The sequence below is a fragment of the Mytilus galloprovincialis genome, chromosome 4 (genome assembly GCF_965363235.1).
Source record: "Mytilus galloprovincialis chromosome 4, xbMytGall1.hap1.1, whole genome shotgun sequence".
In the NCBI taxonomy this organism is placed as follows: Eukaryota; Metazoa; Mollusca; class Bivalvia; order Mytilida; family Mytilidae; genus Mytilus; species Mytilus galloprovincialis.
In genome coordinates this window covers 19,666,213-19,682,461 of record NC_134841.1, presented here as the reverse complement: position 1 = coordinate 19,682,461, position 16,249 = coordinate 19,666,213, and the positions used below count along the sequence as shown (strand labels likewise).

The following is a 16,249-nucleotide window of genomic DNA, read 5'->3' as shown; positions in this document are numbered from 1 at the left end:
TACAGCTTTGCGGGGCTTTCCGTATGGTAATGATGTTGCTAAAAGAGATGTGAAAGATACCAGAGGGACAGTCAAACTCATAGATCAAAAATAAACTGACAACCGCATGTTATTGTAGAACAGTTGTTTACAACATCTCTCTTTTGTCGGATAGAAGTTTTATATACAATCATAACATATCTCACATTTTTGTTAGGCTCAACATCTCGGAACAATTAGTATCTTAGATGAGTATATTTGAAAATACTATATTTAAAAAGTGGGGGTTTAGTTACATCTAATAAATAGCAGTTGCACTTGGATTGAGACGCACAACTACCTCTCATAAAACATTTAGTTAATGCTCATTTTAATTTTAGGCACCTACTGAAATCCTATAACCAAGTTGTCATAAAACAGTAAAATGGAAGTTGTACATATAATTATTGCTGTGGAAGGTAAGAAAGCTATTTATCTTTTATTAAAAGTTTAAGAAGGAACAAATACGAGATATCACTGTTTATTAACATATTAAGGGTGGCAAGCAAACTCAGTTTTGACATGGAAAACATCAAAATCAGATTTTAAGACAGGACAAAAGCGGTAGCGTATGGTGTTTAATCGGGTTAGGGATTACAAAATAATAAAAAAAAAACAAAAAAAAAAACTGAAAGACATGAACTTTATGTCGTATGATAATTTGCGTAACAAAGCTTTTTAGCATTAGATAGAAGAGTTAGAGACATGGCAAATTATCATATACCTTAAATATCACGAAAAGGTAGCATAGCATAATTTCAAGTTGAGGTTTGGAGAATTGTTCCAGTATATTAAATATAATTTAGTTCCATCAAGTGATATCGGATATGTTCGAATTTCGTAACTAGAATCCCGTTCCATTTTCACGACTCTGACCTACCGAATTCGACTATTTACCGGGTTTTTGATAACATGAGCAATACGGCGGATGAAATTCGTGGAGCAAGATCCACTTACCCTTCTGGGGCACCTGAGATTACCAACAGTTTTCGGTGGGGTTCGTGTTGCTTAGTCTTTGGTTTTCTATTTTGTGTATTATGTACTATTATTTATCTGTTTGTCTTATGTTTTTAGCTAAAACATTGTCAGTTTATTTTTTATCAATGAGTTTGACTGTAACTCTGGTATCTTTTGCCCCTCCTTTAAAGGCTTCACTTCACTTCACATTCGTTTTAAGCCATTTGAATTCAAAAGTGTAATATCTTTTTTCCTCAACTCTATTCAATCAGGAACCAACACGGCTATGTGACACAAAAGAGGGACGAAAGATACCAAAGGTACAGTCAAACTCATAAATCTAAAACAAACTGACAACGCCATGGCTAAAAATGAAAAAGACAAACAGAAAAACAATAGTACACATGACACAACATAGAAAACTAAAGAATAAACAACACGAACCCCATACGTTATTTTTACCTGTCTGCCTTGACGCTTCCAGATAATCTTATATGATTTGTTTGGATTTGTATTGTCCATTCTCTTACTGTTTCAGTGTCTCTGTATCGTTTTGAATTGGCAAAGCCTTTTTAAAAAAAGTTCCTGATGATGCTTTGAGGACCTCTACTAAACAAATCACGGTGACATTTTAAATTTTTTTTTAAAGATTATCATTAGGTAGTTTAAACTTTTCGATTAAACTGTATTCATTTGTTTTTATGTAAAATGTACAAATCTACAGTGAGAAAAACGAAAATCTACTTTCCGACCATGATAAATAAAAAAAGGTTTTTTTATATATAGTGTAATTTATATTTTTTTAAGTGATAAGTACCGGAAAAGGTGCCTCCGCAAGTGATCCAACTCTTCTTTGGCCCCTCGACAGCAGTACATATACAACAGAGGTTTTGGGATCATCTTCGATATTGGATCCTGTAGAAATGGAAGATACTGGTCAATGTAGACTAACATTTGGAAGTCAACCCCTAGATTATCCTAAACCAGTTGTCGAACTTGATGGACTGACTCCTGTTGACTTGGTAGTTGATGCGACTATTGATGTTACCAACAGAGATTATTCATTTTCAATTATGGTGAGACCAACTGATGATACTGGAGCATTGTTGCACTACAAAACAGACGATACAACAAAGCAATTACAAGAACTTGCTTTATATATCTCTGGAGGATATTTTCACATGGAAAGAATCCTTAAAACGAAATCTGAAATATCACCACCATCAACAGTGCAGATGCCAATAAATACGTGGAATTTTATAACCTTCGGAATAAACTTTGGCAATGGTGAAATGATAATCGCTTTCAATGGAGACACAAAAATGCATGATAACAATTATGATCAGGAAGTTGAATTTGTTATTCCTGGCATTTTGCGTGTTGGTGGTATGTTTGATGAACGAAAACCTAATTTGAAAGGCAGAGTTGCATGCGTTAGATTTTACATTGATATGAAGAGACCACGTCAAAGTGATTCAGAACAATATTGCATGGCTCCGACATGGACAAATAGTAAGTTTCAAAGTGTCTTACAAATACTAATTAAAAACAAGAATGTGTCCAAAGTACACGGATGCCCCACTCGCACTATCCTTTTCATGTTTCATGGACCGTGAAATTGTGTAATTATCTAATTTGGCATTAAAATTAGAAAGATCATATCATAAGCAACAAGTGTACTAATTTTCAAGTTGATTGAACTTCAGCTTCATCAAAAACTACCTTGACCAAAAACTTTAACCTGGACGGACGGACGGACGAACGGAGCCACAGACCAGAAAACATAATGCCCCTCTACTATCGTAGGTGGGGCATAATTATAGTTTTAGACCCTTAATTTCTAATGAATAATTAGCGAGTTGCGATAGTATTATTTCGTTCCAACGTCAATTCTATATCAAAATTATTTCACAGTTTCATATAAGTATAACAAGGAAAAAAACTTGTTAATTAAGTACGTCTAATAATGTCTATAATTTGGGAATGATAAGAAAGGTTAATAGTAGTAAACCGCTGTTCAAAAGTCTTAAATCGGTTTAGAAAAAACACATCCGGATTACAAATTAAAACAGAGGGAAACACCTCAACTATATGCGGAAAACAACGAAACAACAGAAATACTGAAGTGGAACAAAAAACAAACGACAATGCAAAACACTCAGCAATGAACAATAAAATAATAACTGCCATTTTCCTGACTTGGTACAGGACATTTTAAGAAAAATGGTGGGTTGAATCTGGTTTCGTGTTTTACCAAACCTGTCACTTGAATGGCAGTGTTAAATGATACTAAAATGACAACATTACATGACAGGAATACAGTACAGATAAATACAATAGTATATTTCGATATGCTAACCATAGAATAAAAACAACCACGTAAAATAAAACATAAGACAGAACACAAAAACAGCACAACAGCATCACTAGTCTTACTTGTCTGTCACATGACTGGATTTACGCCGTAAAAGTGGCGGTACAGGTAAATTTCTAAACACTTGATATATTCAAGATCAGGATTGTAATTATGTATAGAACAGTTTTTTAAGCCTGTAAAATGATATGGAAAAGACAATTTCTAAAAATTGTTGTTTCAAGTATTTATATCAATTGAATGGGCATATCTACGAAATTAATCAAAACAAATTATTTTAGAATGTTTCACATATTTAAAAAAAAAAGCGGAACTTTCGCTATAGGCAGTTAGTGTGGTTGCTCAAAACATAGCTGGCTTCCAAGTCAGAAGTTAAAACAATTTAGACTCCGTTTTCTTGCAAACTTCAATTACCCTTAGCTGAAGATGGTAACAAATATGGAAGTTTATTTGTTTTTTAATTGTCAACATTGAAGAGAAAGACAATGAGAAACAGGGGTGAGCTCTTTCGTTGACATATTTTGCAGACATGTAGAGTCATTCTTAAAACAACGAAAATAATTGTAAACTATGACGTGATATACAGACATATACAAACTTAGTTGCGAGTCTGTATTTATATTGATGTGTTATACACATATCAAATGACCATCGGAATTCTTTTCAGATCATATCGACGGTTAATTATCATGCTTGTTTAATCAATGAGGTAAGAGAGTAAAATCTTTCTATTGCAAATAACGTTACTAGTACATCATAAATATGTCATAATTTGATATACTAGTTTAAGAATGTAAAAAAGCACTTTTACTCCTTTTTTTTTAAACTTAGTATTTACAACAGAAAAAACTATGATTTAAACATAAATCTTTGATGAACCAACCTTTGACATAGAACATTTTTAGAAAAAGCAATGTTGCCATTAAATAGACATTGTGGTAGTCTTTAGAAAGTTTGAAGGCAAAAATCTATTCCAATATGATATTACTTATTTCTGCAGACAATCATCACGTAAAAGTATAAAGATTTCATAAAATTATCATGATTGTAAAATTAAATGGACTAGAAAATTACCTTTGTATCCATCGATTGGTTAGAATTTTTCAACTGAATTTTATAGTTTGTTCTTTTTTTGCGGAGGTGTTGGAATACCATTTAAATGTTTAACCCTGATACATTCTGTAAGTATGTCAGGAGCCTGTATTTCAGTGGCTGTCGTGTGTTCCTTTGTTAAAAATACATGTATGTGTATCGTTTATACTTTTGGGCATTTAGTTTTACTCATTTGCATAGGTATACATTTGTCATTCGGGGCTTTTTACAGCTGAATAAAAGTAATAGGCTTTTCTCATTGTTGAAGGGTGAACGGTGGCCAAGAGTTGTTAATTTCTGTGTCATTTGGTTTCTTGTGAGAGTTGTCTCATTGGCAATCATACCACACCATCACTTGTATATCATTCCATCTTTCCTTTATCAGGTACTTCGGTGAATGTTTTTGTATCTGCAATAAAACTTACAGAAACAATTTAACATTGCATTTTGTCTTACGACGGAATACCAAACTGCCTAAATCCAAAATCCCTGTACATTGAAGTACGCAATAATCTCTGTGTGATAAATACCAGTTGTACAGAAATAGATTTAATTCGTATTTATGAACGATGTTCTAAAGTATTCGTAACATCTAATGAATATCTGGAAAACAAAACAAACAAACAGAAAAACAAGAAAAATACAATTGTTTGACAGTTTTGCTTTGTTTCAATGTAGACATGCCAAATTGTTCAACACCAGCACTCCCAAGAACTGAAACAGCGGCTGGTTATTTTATGAAGGAATTAAATATACAACTCAGCAATTTAAACATGATATCCAGAAGTTCGGAATGTACTCGGCTTCGATGCGCTCTGTCATGTCTGAGAGACAAAAGATGCTGGATTTTTAGGTATGAGCCATCAGCGTCAGGATTTTCACAATGTACTTTGTATGATAGCAGTGTCAAGGGAACGGGTACAGGAGACAATTTCTTGTATAAATGGATTTAAAAATAGATATAGTACTACTTACAGCATGGTTTTACACCAACATAAATGCATATTATATATGTCACTTTTTATATGAAAACACTTGTCGTCTTATATGTGTGAATATTTTTTCTATTTATATCTCTAAATGGTTTTAAAAAAAATTTACTTAGAGACTTTCATAACTTTTCAATTTAAAGCTGATGAGTCTCAACTGATCTATGCTTTATCCTTTGACAGTGTCCGAAAGACAAGAGTGAACTTTTTGTTTATTCCCCGTAACTTGGAAAACCGATTAAATATTTAATTATTACGAAGATATGTGTTTTGGTTTTTTTTGTCTGGTGTGATATTGACGGCCGACTAACCGAGAGATTGGTCAGTTAATCTATATTGAGTATGCGGCTTTATGGGCGGTTGGTCTGTTAATTGGGTTGGTCTGTTAATCGGGTTGGTTATACGTTTGTTAAGAGTAAAATGCACAATTTAAACATTTTCCAGCTGTAAAAAAATTTCATAGTCTGCGCAGTTTTCAGTAAAACTAAAAGGCGTCGCGCAAGTATGTAGTATTTATAATTCTACGCATGACAATTTTTTTGATAAAAGGCGAAACAAACAATTTTAGATATCATATAAAGGACACAAAATAGTACTTTGGTTCTAAGAAATAAATTGACATTAGTAAAGTATATAAGTATCATAATTGTAATATAATGTGAATAATACCACATTTTAGCGAAAATTATGGCAATAATGGGTTGAACAATTAAAATTGTGTCAGTTAAGAGTTATTTAGCCATGACAATAGTTTTGCTACCTTTATATTTTTCCATTGAAAAAGTTAAGAATGAGATGTTGTTGGGCAAAAGGAAATGACGATACGGTGCAACAGTATTATTCTAGTAAGAGCATTTTTATTTTGACTTTATTTGCATTTTATTGAAGGGTGTGTCACTTCAATATAGCGTGATATGGATTGGCCGCTGGAATATGCATGAGTTTATTATTAACGTTTTCAATCAGCCTTAATTTTTGTGTCTGTTCAAAGTAGCACGTTCCAGATCCAACTGTCTAAATTGTTCATTTTTCATGTGTTGTGTCCGTATATCTTATGTTTCATGGTTCATGTATTGTTTCCGTATATTTTAGCCGCTCGTCTTGAGCCTACCCATTTAATTCGATAACACCCCATATAGCAATAAAATCATACTTTTGTTGCCATTCATAACTCTTAACAGACAAATTAACGAACCGGGTTTTATACATCCGACCAATTAACAGACCAGATTTTTAATAAAAATTGATTAATGTCACCAAAATACAGATTTTCGTGTAGATTTTTCACACAATGCTATTAATATGGTTAACAAACATGATGCCTGTCTTTTTTCGATGTTCAAAATATTGCATGCAAATATATTCAACCAACGTGTCATTTTGTGTACATTTTGTGTGTGTAAAATGCGTATAAATTTATTGATGAGTAACCCGCCTTATTGTTTTATAGATCGTTTATCGAAGCTAGAAAAATTACACCACTATAGTTCATTGAGTTGTTTTGTCAGACATGAATATTGTTAATGATAAAAATATATTAAAAAAATTATACAATGAAACATACTGAACTTGCAATGATTTTCTCGATAACACCTGATTAACGAACTTTAACCAACCCGATTAACAGACCAGCCGCAGATATAGCCGTATGCTCAATATAGATTAACCGACCAATTTCTCGGTTAGCCGAGTGCCGGTCGTGGTATTAAGGAATAACAGTATTATATAAACGAAGAGCTACAACTGTCAGTTCAAGATTTGATAGTCGTTAAAGATGATTAACCATGAAACACGTCAATTACAGTTTAACCATACAAAATTTAATAGTTTAACATGGTTTACAATTCATAAGAATGAAAATTGGGTTCAGGTACACATTTCCTCTCAAACTCTTGTGTATTGCAATATGTAAATAAATTATTTCAGTAATCTTAAAAAGATTTGGAACAAAAAAAAGAGATTAATAACTATTCAAAGAAATATTTCAACATCGCATTAAAAAGTTGTCAGAAGTATAACGAAAATAAATTAATTGCGTTAAAATAAATTGTTTATATACGTACAAGCGTTATAGTCCAAGTCTTAACTTTACCTTAACAAGATTAATGAATTATATATAACTGGAATGGACACTGACATTTGTTTCAATGTGGAGTAATAGGTCGTGCAAAACTGCCTGTATACAAAATATGATATTAAAAGTTTGTTATGCACGTTTAATTGTACTTCTATTCTTGTCTTTCATTTTGCTCATATGCTTTGAGTATACATAAAATTGAGAATGTATACATGCCTATTTGTGTTTCCTTGATACATATGACGTACCTCTTTACTTACGCATCCCGTTATTTTGCTATTGTAAAATGTTTGTGTATTCTTGTCTTTCATTTTGGCAGATGTGTTTTGTATATATGCCTTTATTGCCTTTATTCTAAATTGAATAAATGTTCTGTAATATTATTTCAACTGGAACAAATAATACAGAATTTGTTATCAACAATAAAAGAATAAAGAGTATAGTATACTTGTAATACAGAACAAGAACAAATATTATTGGGTATTATAAGGTTGACATCAGAAATATAAAATTATGGTAAAGTATTATTTGATAGCCTCAAATAGTAAGAAATAACTATAGAATAATAAATAATCAATTTCAAAAATATTTGACCAAACAAGATATTCGTACTTTTGTTTCTCAAAATAGGTTCCAAAGTTTACTTATAAATACGATGAGATCCAATAAACTATCTGCTGACATAATGTACATAATGTACCTGTGTTATTGTTTCCTTTTATAAAAAGTCCATTTTGAGCTTTTTCTTTATAAGCTATGCTCACCCTGTATAACCCCGATACAGATGAAACCGGACGTTGACGCGTTCGAATCGAACACATCGTGTAACACGGAGTTCAGACAGTAAGAAATTAATACTTTTAAAGAAAATCCAATATCTATTCTTCGGATATTTTGCTTCAATATATTCTTTGCCATAATACTCATTAGTTACTAAAAGGTTTTTCAAATATGTGGAATTTTTATATACAAACATCAAATAACGCACGACGATAAAAATGATAAAACGTGCTTGGTATTTTTAAATATTCAAAACTTAATGTTTCTTGTACCTCATAGTTTTTATAACATACATTTTGGAAAATTTCATAGTTAAAATTAACAAACTTATAAAGGTCGTATGTTTGTGTTGTGTCTAGAAACAAAAAAATACACGTTTTAAAGTGTCTTTATTTTCATGTTGTGTACGCTTCGTTGTCATTACACCTTTTTATACTGTACGCTTCGTTGACACAATATTGCGTTTGTCAATGAATTTTGCGTGTATGAAATAATGCTTTGATATGATTATAAAACAATATGCATGTTTAAAAGATAAATAATTTACCACTATAACATGCAGACAGCAACCCATAATATCCGTTGTATTGTCGAAACACTCTTGGAGGTTTTTTGTACATGTAAAAAAAATCCTTATGTATATACGAAAGTTGAATTGGTAGAAATACATTAACTCGACAGATGCAAATATGACTAAGCATACAGATAGACACGTCCGAATATCTAATTTGATAGCATTTTAGAAAATGTTTACCATACGACAGTCAATGTACGGTTAGGGGTGGGTTAGGTGCCCGCTAACATGTTTAATCCCGCCATATTCTGTATGTGTCTGTCTAAAGCCAGGAGCTTGTTATCAGTGGTTATATATATTTTTGTGTTCACTATGTTTTGCAAAAATTAGGCTGTTAGTTTTCTCTTATGAATTGTTTTACATTTGTCATTTCTGTGTGATTTTTTAGCTGACTATGCGGTATGGGCTTTGTTCATTGTTGAAGGCCGTACGGGGACCTATAGTTGTTCATTTTTGTGTCGTCTGGTCTCTTGCGAAGAGTTGTTTCAATACCACATCTTCTTTTTGATGTAGACGGCAATCAAAAACAATTAATGGATTATAGGCTTTTGGCCTGAATCTCAGAGGCGGGTCCAAGGGGGTCATAGATTACAATAGAGTTACATTAAGGCTAGAGAATATGTGTATACAATGAACATGTACATTTAACTTATAGCCGTCAAAAGTTATACAGTTTCTTTAATGTAAAGATATAAAGATGAAGAGATACTTCTTAATATAAACTGAATTGCTTTCTTCGATTATGTTTTTTTTGTTTGTTTAATTTTTAAGGTATAAAGATTATGCTTAGTTTCCTCGAACAGTACAGTCTTTCTACTGTGATGCCAAAATCTACATGATTAGTAATTCTGGTACTTTAAGCACCTTGAAGTCTATACCCACCCATATGCATTTCATTCAAATTTTGACTTATTTCGGAGAAGACCAAAAGGACCATATTTATCATGTTTTATATTCCCCAGTTATTTTGACGTCATCGGTAAATTATGCAATTGAGCAAAGCATCAATTATCAACCATCAACCTAACCTTAGACATTTGCTTTGTTTCTTTTATCATGTCTTAATAGTTCTCAATAAAAAATTGAAACGTTTCACAGTTGATACTTAACAATTTCTGGACCCCTTTATTTGTTAATAACACGCATACGTAATAGCTGATTGTTGGCTGCTTAACGTTCAAGATAAGCACAAAGTAGCAACTCATACTACATGTAGGTCCTGGAAGGAGGCCCTCCGGAATTATGTCAGGGAAGTTTGGACTGCCACTGGATAATATGAGGTATATTGAATAAGGACACAAATGTTGCCTTTTAACAGGCCATTTATGGACCTCTCAAAAAGTTTTTCAAGGGTTCGTAAAGTACACGAGACATTGGATCGTATATTCCCATTCGTCCTTTGTCGATATTTTATGTATACTTCTTAATATTAGTCAGTCCGTACGCGTACGGTCCGACCGTATGAGTATTTTGAAAAAGTACGCATACGGCCAAGACCGTACGGGTACGGTCCAAATACTCATACGGTCTGGAACATAATCACTGACTAATACTTTAGATACACATGATTTAACTCTTAGTTTTAATTCGCTTTGAAATAACTATAAGTTACTACAATTACTCCTTTGTCGATATTTTATGTATATGTTTTTTTTTGCCTTGTACCGACATTTTGAGTTGAGCCAATTGCAACTGTACAGGTTTTTTTTTAATGTCTTTTTTATAAGTTGTGCTGTTACACCAGTGTCCCAGGTTAAGGAGAGGGTTTGGGGCTCACATGTTTAATCCCGCCGCATTTTTTTCGTGTCGGTCCTACGTCATGGGCCTGTATAACATAGGTTATATAGATCTGTCATATTTTTTTTTCTTCGATAAATAATTCATAAGTTATGAATAAATAAACGTTAGTTTTCTCGTTTTTATTTTTTCACATTATTTACATTGGTGTCTTTTATAGCCGACTCTATGGTATAGGTTTTCCTCACTTTTAAATGTTGTACATTGGACTATAATAATTGCTTTATTCACCCACTTCATTTAAACTTTGCTGGCAATCACACCACATCTAAAAAAATTTATATGTATATAAAAAAAAAAAAAAAAAAAAACCCATAGATAAAGCAGTTGGAATGCCATCTAAGGCATTCGGCAAACTAAGTTCAACGAGTTCCTATGTCTGCTTTCGTCTATGCGAATTTGGACCAACATCAGCATATTGAAGAGCCTCAAATTGTGAAAAGGAAGTCATTAATGTTTTAATGACTGTTCTATACTTTTTGAAACTTTATTTACTCTGGAATATATTTATTAACTGTTCATTTCATCTGGTATAACGTTGAAAGTCTCAATTTTCAATAGAAACATTCCTATCAGATGTACGCTGGTTAAACACTGCAATTTTGGCTTTGGTGACTGGTGATTTAAGTTCAACTATTCTGACTAATTTAACGGATAAGCATTTACAATACAATACAGAAAAAAGGGTCGCCGACATCATCTCGAATACCTTGACAAGAAAGTGATTTGTGACGGTTTTTGTCAACGAACTGTACAGTGATTTTTTTAAAAACGCACAACGAACGCGACACATTTAGTGGAACGAACAATACAGTAAGAGAAAACTTATTTACAATGATATTGCGTTTATTCTTAGTTCTAGGGAACATTTGAAGGCACGTAGTAATTCAAAGTATAGTTATTTGATAATGCTTAATGTATTAATACGCAAAGGTGTATGCACGAAAAGATATTCAGCATTGTTTATCTCATAAAACGTATGAAATTGCACCATGTCTGTGCGTTTTGCATCTAGCAGTTTTATCAAACGTTCTATGCAATATCTAAAACTAACAACAATTGTATAATTGAATAAATAAACTAGCATGCACATTGACATATTTATATATACTCAAATAAGTTCAAGAGAGGCATTCCAAATTGTTTCATCCTAAATATTGTCCTGATTATCGCTTCGAACGCGTCAACGTCCGGTTTCATTTGTATCGGGGTTATACGGGGTGATGCTACATCAGTGAGACAGGCAAATGTCTTTTTTTTTCATTTGTCTGAAAATAAATGAAACATTTTTGTAAAGTTGTAAAATGCATTTAAAGTCAAGCCAATGCATGCTTCAAGTTGTCGTATAAATGCATGTCATATTGGTTTTTTTCAGCTATAGTATTCGATCAACAGCTTTATTACTTCAACTAGCTTGCTGAAGTTGTTAGCAAATTTTGACCGTTTGATTTCTAAAATCTTGCCTATGTGACTTTGTAAAAGGGGGGACTGCATGATGATCTTTAAATGTCCTTTGGATATACGTGCTGTAGTATTGATTGATGACGAGCTCATTTTGTACTGGAATGTTCTCTCTAGTATCAAATACCTGGGCCCGGTTGTTCAAAAGTGTCGTTAAGCTAACGACTAGTTAAGCCTAACAACTCGTTAAATTTTAACATTGTTGTTAGTTAATTTCTGTGTTAAATTATGATAGGAGTTTTGTAATGAAATGAACATTTAGAAAAACATTTACCATCTTAATACACCTAACTTCAGTTTTTGTTAAGTTAACCCTTAAAAGAGAGGAGTTATCTTTCTTTCGTCTAGCTTTTTTTGTTAGGTATTTAAAATTTTAATGATCATTCGATTAGTGGGGTGCTCCGATAAAACGGAGCTATATACCAGAACAGAACAGCTGGCATCCTCTCACAAATGAGGTTTAAAGGATGTATTTTTGTGTTAAAAGTTTACACCGCTGGCGATAACAAGATTTTCAATTGTTTTACTAAAAAATAAAACTAGAGGCTCTAAAGAGCCTGTGTCGCTCACCTTGGTCTATGTGAATATTAAAGGAAGCAGATGGATTCATGACAAAATTGTGTTTTGGTGATGGTGATGTGTTTGTACATCTTACTTTACTGAACATTCTTGCTGCTTAAAACTATCTCTATCTATAATAAACTTGGCCCATTAGTTTCAGTGGAAAATGTTAGTAAAAATTTACAAATTTTATGAAAATTGTTAAGAATTGACTGTAAAGAACAATAACTCCTAAGGGGGTCAATTGACCATTTCGGTCATGTTGACTTATTTGTAAATCTTACTTTGCTGAACATTATTGTTGTTTACAGTTTATCTCTATCAATAATAATATTCAAGATAATGACCAAAAACAGCAAAATTTCCTTAAAACTAACAATTCAGGGTCAGCAACCCAACAACGGGTTGTCTGATTCATCTAAAAATTTCAGAGCAGATAAATGTTGACCTGATAAACAATTTTACCCCATGTCAGATTTGCTCTAAATGCTTAAGGGTTTTGAGTTATAAGCCAAAAACTGCATTTTACCCCATGTTCTATTTTTAGCCATGGCGACCATCTTGGTTGGATGGCCGGGTCACCGGACACATTTTACAAACTACTAACCCAAAAGATGATTGTGGCCAAGTTTGGATTAATTTGGCCCAGTAGTTTCAGAGGAGAAGATTTTTGTAAAAGATTACTAAGATTTACGAAAAATGGTTAAAAATTGACTATAAAGGGCAATTACTCCTAAAGGGGTCAACTGACCATTTCAGTCATGTTGACTTATTTGTAAATCTTACTTTGCTGAACATTATTGCTGTTTATAGTTTATCTCTATCTATAATAATATTCAAGATAATAACCAAAAACAGCAAAATTTCCTTAAAATTACTAATTCAGGGGCAGCAACCCAACAACAGGTAGTCCGATTCATCTGAAAATTTCAGGGCAGATAGATCTTGAACTGATAAACAATTTTACTCCATGTCAGATTTGCTCTAAATGCTTTGGGTTTTGAGTTATAAGCCAAAAACTGCATTTTACCCCATGTTCTATTTTTAGTCATGGCGGCTATCTTGGTTTGATGGCCGGGTCAACGGACACATTTTTCAAACTATTAACCCAAAAGATGATTGTGGCCAAGTTTGGATTAATTTGGCCCAGTAGTTTCAGAGGAGAAGATTTTTGTAAAATATTACTAAGATTTACGAAAAATGGTTAAAAATTGACTATAAAGGGCATGTCAGATTTGCTCTAAATGCTTTGGTTTTTGAGTTATAAGCCAAAAACTGCATTTTACCCCTATGTTCTATTTTTAGCCATGGCGGCCATCTGGTTGGCCGGGTCACCGAACACATTTTTTAAACTAAGTACCCCAATGATGATTGTGGCCAAGTTTGGTTTAATTTGGCCCAGTAGTTTCAGAGGAGAAGATTTTTGTAAAAGTTAACGACGACGACTGACGACGGACGCCGGACGCCGGACGCCAAGTGATGAGAAAAGCTCACTTGGCCTTTTAGGCCAGGTGAGCTAAAAACATTAACAAAAGAAAATGAAGTTGTTTAAACTTTATAGATGAAGGGTCTTTCCCACTTTCCAAATATCGGGAAAAGATTAATCTTGTTCGCATAACGTTCAGCGACAAATATTTCTTACATATTCGACGCAAAGGTTGACTGAGTTTGTATATAGATAATCAAAAGAAGTGACCGCCAGTTCTGAATGTATAAAAAAAAACTACGACCAGTCGACTAAGTACATAAGTTACATATTAAGTATACGGGAAAGACCTTATAATTGTCAGTGCATAAATTGATAGGAACGTCCAGCAACACATATTTCAGGAAAATGTAAGACACCGAGAGAAACCAGGATAAATTCCTTAAAACTGGAGAAAAAAAGGAGCAGACAGGAACGTTTATTTCCTTTAAATAACAAATACATTATTTTGTTTTCAATAAGATAGTAATTAAAACTTTTGATGTTTGATCAAAGTACCTACTACGGCAATGAAGTAGTCAACAGAAAAGTGCAACTACAAAGCGTAAGGCAAATGCAAGTGAGATTTTTGTATATAAACTCGCTCTTAACTCAACATGCTCAAGGTTCCAATTTCATATTAGAAACGAGATTACCGAATGACAATGAAATAATAAGTTCAAAAGAATATATAATAAAAATATGTCGCTTGAGCATGTTGAGTTTGAGGCTGAATAGCGCTAGTTGAAATGACTAAATGATGAATAATAAGTCTTAACACATGAAAACTTGAAAACTATGTGAAGCTGTGACTTTATCTATTTTTTACAAATACATTGTATACAATGTACCATTATTGATTGTACCACTCTCTATAGACATCTCAAAATGATCCTTACAGGCGTCCGGAGTTGTCGTTCATAGAAACACCGAATTTATCTTCAACATCCATTGACGATTCATCATACCAGACCAAGAACACATTATTTACTTTGTTAGAATGACAATGAAATTATACTGCTTTGTTTTAAAGACGGACACTCTGAACTGTATTGTTCATGCAGTATCCTTATTCACGATAACAACTTATCATAATTTCATGATTTTATTTCAGAAACTTTAATTTTTTAAATGCCACTGTGCACCTCTTTCCTTATTTGTATTATCTCAATTATTTTAGGTCATACCCCTATACTCAAAAGTTGATATATATGCAGGGGGGTCCAGCTATTTTCAGGTTCGAACCAAGGAGATGGGAGAGTTTCAAATATATGCCCAATTCAAAAGCATTGATCACCATAAAAAAGGGGGGTTCTAAACACCAATCCCACCACCATCCCCACATAAATCTACCACTGATATAAATTTTGTTTAGATAAAACATCCCTTTTGGGGGAAATGCAGATCTTTCTATATTTCTAATCAAACGGAGAGACATACATGTACCTCCACGAATTGACGATAAATCGGAACATAGAAAAACTTTACATGACATACATATGTACACATAACTCTGCATACATCACATACATAAATAACCAGGAAGTGAGATGTAAGCCTACTGTAATATCATTGTGATTTAAACTTGTGTACACACACATCGACATCTATAGCTTTTACTTTTGTCATTATTATATACATTTGGCATACGTATCGTCATTGGCAACGAACACATTATCACACATAAGTCACAAAATAACCAAGAATCGCGCTTAAATAAAACACTTGTACGACCGTCCTAATCCAATTTTATCTACTAGTATATCCTCTACAAGTGTAAGATTAAGTTCATGTCACGACCTTTCAGTTTATAATTGTTTGTTTAGTTTGTAAGGCATGATATTGCAAGTAAGAGGCTTATTTATATATATATGATAGCTGGATTTAAATAACAGAATTTAAAAAAACATAATAAACTATTAAAAAAAAAGATTAGACAGAAATAGAGAAAAATATAAAGACTGAAGATAAATATAAAAAAAAGAGAAAATTTGGAAAAAAAAGTACAAATACCAGAGTCACGATTAATTCTATGCTACTTTTGAACCAGGAATATTTGACTAGTATCGAACAATGAACAAAGTCAATGGAAAGATTACTTAAC

General features: G+C 32.8%; 1 protein-coding gene across 1 annotated transcript; it reads left to right on the top strand.

Moving 5' to 3' along the window:
- Positions 1–358: 358 nt before the first annotated feature.
- On the top strand, positions 359–5,690 carry LOC143070521 (uncharacterized). The gene is made up of 3 exons (XM_076244777.1): positions 359–437; positions 1,783–2,487; positions 5,120–5,690. The coding sequence occupies exons 1-3, from the start codon at positions 404–406 to the stop codon at positions 5,392–5,394; spliced, it is 1,014 nt and encodes a 337-aa protein (XP_076100892.1). The 5' UTR covers positions 359–403; the 3' UTR covers positions 5,395–5,690.
- The last annotated feature ends 10,559 nt before the right edge of the window (positions 5,691–16,249 follow it).

Excerpts from the sequence above, each read along its gene's own strand:
- LOC143070521 (XM_076244777.1), top strand. The coding sequence starts at position 404 with ATGGAAGTTGTACATATAATTATTGCTGTGGAAG. Across the intron at positions 438-1,782 it reads TATAATTATTGCTGTGGAAG|TGATAAGTACCGGAAAAGGT; the intron begins GTAAGAAAGCTA and ends TATTTTTTTAAG. Across the intron at positions 2,488-5,119 it reads GGCTCCGACATGGACAAATA|ACATGCCAAATTGTTCAACA; the intron begins GTAAGTTTCAAA and ends GTTTCAATGTAG.